The sequence below is a fragment of the Acyrthosiphon pisum genome, chromosome A3 (genome assembly GCF_005508785.2).
Source record: "Acyrthosiphon pisum isolate AL4f chromosome A3, pea_aphid_22Mar2018_4r6ur, whole genome shotgun sequence".
NCBI classification, from domain to species: Eukaryota; Metazoa; Arthropoda; class Insecta; order Hemiptera; family Aphididae; genus Acyrthosiphon; species Acyrthosiphon pisum.
Window position 1 is genome coordinate 27,296,648 of NC_042496.1, and position 5,742 is coordinate 27,302,389.

General features: G+C 30.6%; 1 protein-coding gene across 1 annotated transcript in view; it reads left to right on the plus strand.

The window, feature by feature from the left end:
• The window catches only part of Tub1 (tubulin beta-1), a 3,404-nt gene extending 1,380 nt beyond the window's left edge, over positions 1 to 2,024 (plus strand). Inside the window, 3 exon segments of the mRNA NM_001190398.1 lie at positions 141 to 249; positions 339 to 534; positions 915 to 2,024. Coding sequence (NP_001177327.1) covers positions 141 to 249; positions 339 to 534; positions 915 to 1,896 — 1,287 coding nt within the window. The 3' untranslated portion in view covers positions 1,897 to 2,024.
• The last annotated feature ends 3,718 nt before the right edge of the window (positions 2,025 to 5,742 follow it).

Sequence of the window (5,742 nt, forward strand, 5' to 3'; positions counted from 1 at the left end):
TTTAATTTTTTGATTATTAAAATCTTAACTTTTTTTCTTAATCTTAATCTTTTAAGTTTTTTGATATAACCCAATATAAATATATTCCCTTTCAAAATGCAATTTATATTTAGTTAATTTTTTATTTCTTTTATTTTTAGTTCTGGGAAATTATTTCTGATGAACACGGCATTGACCCAACTGGAGCCTACCACGGAGACTCTGATCTCCAGCTGGAACGCATCAATGTATACTACAATGAAGCATCAGGTAATGTTTTCTTTCGATTTTTTAGGTACACTTTTTAAATTAAATTAAAATATATAATAATAAACTAATATATAAAAAAAAAATTAAAGGTGGAAAGTATGTACCCCGTGCCATTTTGGTTGATTTGGAACCTGGTACCATGGACTCCGTCAGATCTGGACCATTCGGTCAAATTTTCAGACCAGACAACTTTGTCTTTGGACAATCAGGTGCTGGAAACAATTGGGCTAAAGGTCATTACACGGAGGGTGCTGAGCTTGTAGATTCAGTATTAGATGTTGTGAGGTAAGTTTTCAATTAGTATTAAGAAATAGCTTATTATTTTTACACTTAATTTATATTTTAAACTATAATGGTTTGCTAACCCCATTTTCTTTTTTGAAATGATGGATAATTTAAAACAACATTTTTATAAATTTATTTAGACTTAATTTCACAACCATCAAGCATTTAATATAATATTATGAATTGATTGTATTATTCACATAGAATAATTTATTTTTCGTTTTTAATGCTCCCAGTGTTACATACAATCATAATAATATGAAACATATGAAAAATTATTTCATATTATGATGAATTTTGTATTTTTGTTTTTACTTAAATAAATAATGATATTATCACCATTCTCTTTTTATAGTTTTTAATTGTTTTTTTTCTTTTAGGAAAGAAGCCGAGAGCTGTGATTGCCTTCAAGGTTTCCAATTGACACATTCCTTAGGTGGTGGTACCGGTTCTGGTATGGGAACCTTATTGATCTCCAAAATCCGTGAAGAATACCCAGACAGAATTATGAACACATATTCTGTTGTACCCTCTCCAAAAGTATCAGACACTGTTGTAGAACCCTACAACGCTACTCTTTCAGTTCACCAATTGGTTGAAAATACTGATGAAACTTACTGTATTGACAACGAAGCTTTGTATGACATTTGCTTCCGTACATTAAAACTTACAACACCAACATACGGTGACTTAAACCACTTGGTCTCTTTGACCATGTCTGGAGTGACCACTTGTCTCAGGTTCCCTGGTCAATTGAACGCTGATCTCCGTAAACTCGCCGTCAACATGGTTCCTTTCCCCAGGTTACATTTCTTCATGCCTGGTTTCGCTCCTCTTACATCTCGTGGAAGCCAACAATACAGGGCACTAACCGTACCCGAACTTACCCAACAAATGTTTGATGCCAAAAATATGATGGCAGCCTGTGACCCAAGACATGGGCGTTATCTAACAGTAGCAGCTGTATTCCGTGGCCGTATGTCCATGAAGGAAGTTGATGAACAAATGTTAAACATCCAGAACAAAAACTCGAGCTACTTCGTTGAATGGATTCCCAACAACGTTAAAACTGCAGTGTGTGATATTCCTCCAAGAGGTCTGAAAATGTCTGCTACGTTTATTGGTAACTCTACAGCTATCCAAGAGTTGTTCAAGAGAATCAGTGAACAGTTCACTGCTATGTTCAGACGTAAGGCTTTCTTGCATTGGTACACTGGTGAAGGTATGGATGAAATGGAATTCACTGAAGCCGAATCCAACATGAATGATTTAGTATCTGAATACCAACAATACCAAGAAGCTACCGCTGATGAGGAAGCTGAATTTGATGAAGAACAGGAACAAGAAGTTGATGAAAACTAGACTTCTTTTAAACAATTAGCTTTAAAATGTCATTTTTGTTACTTTTTATTTTAAAAAAAAATTCTGTATATTAATCCATTATTTTTTTTATACTTAATGCTTTTTCATTCCATGATACATTTCCCTCATACTAAAAAACACTGCTTTTTTATTTTGAATTATTATAATTGAACAATATAGCTTTATGAGATTAAAATTTAAAATTATTTTCAAGCACATGAATATTATTTGTATTTCATTGTATTGATATATTATATTTTTAATCCTTTCAGAACTTTATTAATTGATGGTTAGTTAATCCAGTAAAATATTGAGATACAATTTTAACATGATCATAAACTGATAAATATATATTATTCATATTTATTTATTAATACTTTAATTAATTAATAGTATTGCTTCTTGACTGAAAATAGGTTTAAAATGTCACCTAGCCAATTAAAATATTGAAACTTTTTTGTTATTTTAAAGGGAAATTATGTCTAGTAATTTATATAAAAATATCTAATAAGATAATAAAGTCTTGGTTTCCCCAATCCATGTGTAGTTTAGTAGTTGTCGGTGTCATGCTTGTTGTGCATTATAATGAAAGTTAGAAGTAATTATTTTATCAAGCATTTTGAAATATTATTTTAATTTTGTACTCTTGGTTGTAGTAACTATTTATCCAGTATATCCAATAAGTAGAATTTTCACAAATGGTGATGTAAAATATTAACTATTAAATTTAATCGTGCTCGGATAATTTTCGTATTTTGCTGTCAAACATCTATGCTTGCATTCAGTGCGGCAGTGCCACAACTATAGTCTGTTCAAAATAAGAATAGTAGTCGGCGGCGACCAGTTTTCGACGGGCGGCGGTTCTTATTTTGAACCGAGTATAGGTATTTATCAGGCATAATAGGATCTTAGCAAAACAATATATAATTTTTTTAAATAATCCGTAGGTAGGTATCACAAACAGGAGGGGGGCCAGTACAACTATGTCGAAAGATAAAATCATAATATTTGACATTATATTATTTAATATTTATAATCTAACTGATCAGTATGACATAATTAGAGCTACTTGTCCCCCCCCCCCCCCATTCCCAGCATACAGTTGCAGTATTGCTTACATCGAAATTATTGACTTGACAATATTACTTATATATATATATTATTGTTATTCTTTTATTTATTTAATTATCAATTGTAGAGGATTATTTTTTGAGCACACAAGTTTTTTTTTCAAATTAATAGATACAAATTTGTTAAGTTATTGTAGACACTATATGATTTATAAAATCGATCTATACTCTATAGCATAAATCACAGATAGGTATGTATAATAACTAGATACCCGACTTCTTATTAATGACGCTGGCAGCTCGGGCAAAATAGTATTATCAGTATATATAAGTAAATATGTATATGAATAAATGTAAACATTGCCAAAGTTACAAATGGCGTCGGGCATCATAATTTAATAATTGTCGGGTATCTAGTTATTATACATATCTGTGGCATAAATCCGATAAAAGAAAAACTTATCATTTTAGGAGATATTGAGGAATTGAAAATATCGCATGACGTTATTGGGACGAATATTGCCCCGGAACAGTTAGTAGTACGCACTACGCAAACGTATCACCCCCCCTCCCCTCAAAAAAGCTATGTAAAACTTTATAAATGGCAAAAACAAATATTTATATTAATATCAATTAGTATTTAATATGTCCTCATAAATAAAAATATTTTACCTAATTCAAAATTTGAATGAGTAGGTAATTCCTTAGTTATTAAAATGTTTGTACTAAGGATAATAGTCCTTAAATATGCTTTTACAAAAATATAAGTAGCCATAATATTGGAACTAGTGTTTATTATTAATAATAAAGTGGCGCCGCGGCGCGCCGAACACATGCGGTTGCCCGACAATTGTTTTTGGTTGGTAGGCGGTTGTTGCAGTGGACCGTGGTTTGGACGGGGTTTAGACTTGGGGTGGTGTGGGGTGCATTCCCTCCATAGGCTTGCGCAGTCCGTTGTGGCAGAGTGGGCCAATGATACTTGAAACAAATTATTTTAGGTGTTACACTGTTATATATAAAATTACATTAATTTACTCACCGGTCATCACCCACTGTTAAAATTTAAGGTATAATATATATATTTTTATTCATGAGTGGGGCTATTATTTATATGCATTTGCATATTATTTTCCTAAGTCCAAATTGATTGGTTGGGATATATTATGTCAATTGACCTTATCCTCGATTGAATAGAACCATTTTTTGTTTGCATATTTTATAGATTTAAGAGAATCTTGTTAATTTTGTTGATATAAGAAAATCAAAATTAGAATGCTTATTGAATAAGACAATCCAACTATTTATATGATCTAAGTTGCTATCTATAATAAGTATGGTATAACTCACAGGGTGGGCTATGGCCCACCTGGCCCACCCCGTGCGCACGCCTATGATTCCCCACGAGTCTGCTTAAAATTGTTTAGGGGTATGCGTTGTCTTATATTTTATGACTTAGTCTGCACGAGGATTTAATTTTTTTTTTAAATTTTAAACTACTTTGGCGCCACTTTAATATACTTTTGTCGTTTTTACAAATTAAATTAATGTTGATAGATCAATATTAAGGATTAGTATCCTTAAAACACAATGTTCAAGAATTCAAAAACTACTCGTACAAATTTTGATTCTGATATGTCAAACTTTTCAGAAAAATGATTTACTGAATAACTTACAATTAAAAAGGGATTTTCACATTTTAAAAACAGAAGTTTGTATCTCCACAGGACACTACTTGAGTAGTACAAAAAATCTTAGTAAAATACTTAAAAATCAGATTTTGAATGACTACATTATCGTAGAAAAAAAAGAGTGTGAGCATGGTGAGTCACTGTATATAATAAAGTAAAATAATGATGTACCTATATTATAATAGGTAATCTAGAAAAAAATGGTTTAATTTTTTAATAATAATTTTCCTGGTGAAATAGGGACTGCCTCATAAAATATATCTACTGAGAGGTAGTATAGGTACCTATGCAATAGATGATGCACTCCATTATAAATAGTTGTGCCCTTGTCTATAATGTGTATTTTTATGTTGATACGATCTAGTGGAACAAAGATTTTAATGCTACATTTTTTTCTCATTATTATTGAATAGGTATAAAATAATAAAATGATGAAACTATAAGATTAATACCCATTCAAGACATACTCTTAATGTTTTTAAATTCTGAGTGAAACGATGAAAGTATTAATTTTACAATTATGTGAGTTTTTTTTTTGTTTCCGTCATCACCTTTTAGGACAGTAAAAGGCTTAGATTTTCTTCAACAGTATCTTGTTTGATCAGAAAGTGAATATCGTTGGTGCATTGGGGAGGTCAAAATTTAAATTTCCCAGTAGTTTTCAAAAGCGCCGGGAAATACAAAAGAAAAATTAAGGAAAAACGGGAATTTTTACGCAAAATCTGTTTTCGAGAAAATCGATTTTGGTTTTTGGTGTAACTTTAAAACAAATGACACAGATACATGCAATTTTCAATGGTTGTTTATATTTCCATTTTCTATACACGATAACATTTTCAAAATATTTTGATTTATTTTGAACTGTTTAGAGACATTTTCATTTTCCATTTTTTTTTAGTTTTTTTTCTAAAAATATCAATAAAATTTTATTTGTTGGATAAAAAAGCTTGAAAATTTAATAGAATGCTCCTAGTATATTGTTTCAAAGGCAGATGAAAAATATTAAAAATCGTTAGTCACAGTTTTTTTTTTATAAGCATTTAAAGTTCAAAAATGACAAAATATGGAAAAATCACGAAAATTTGCAA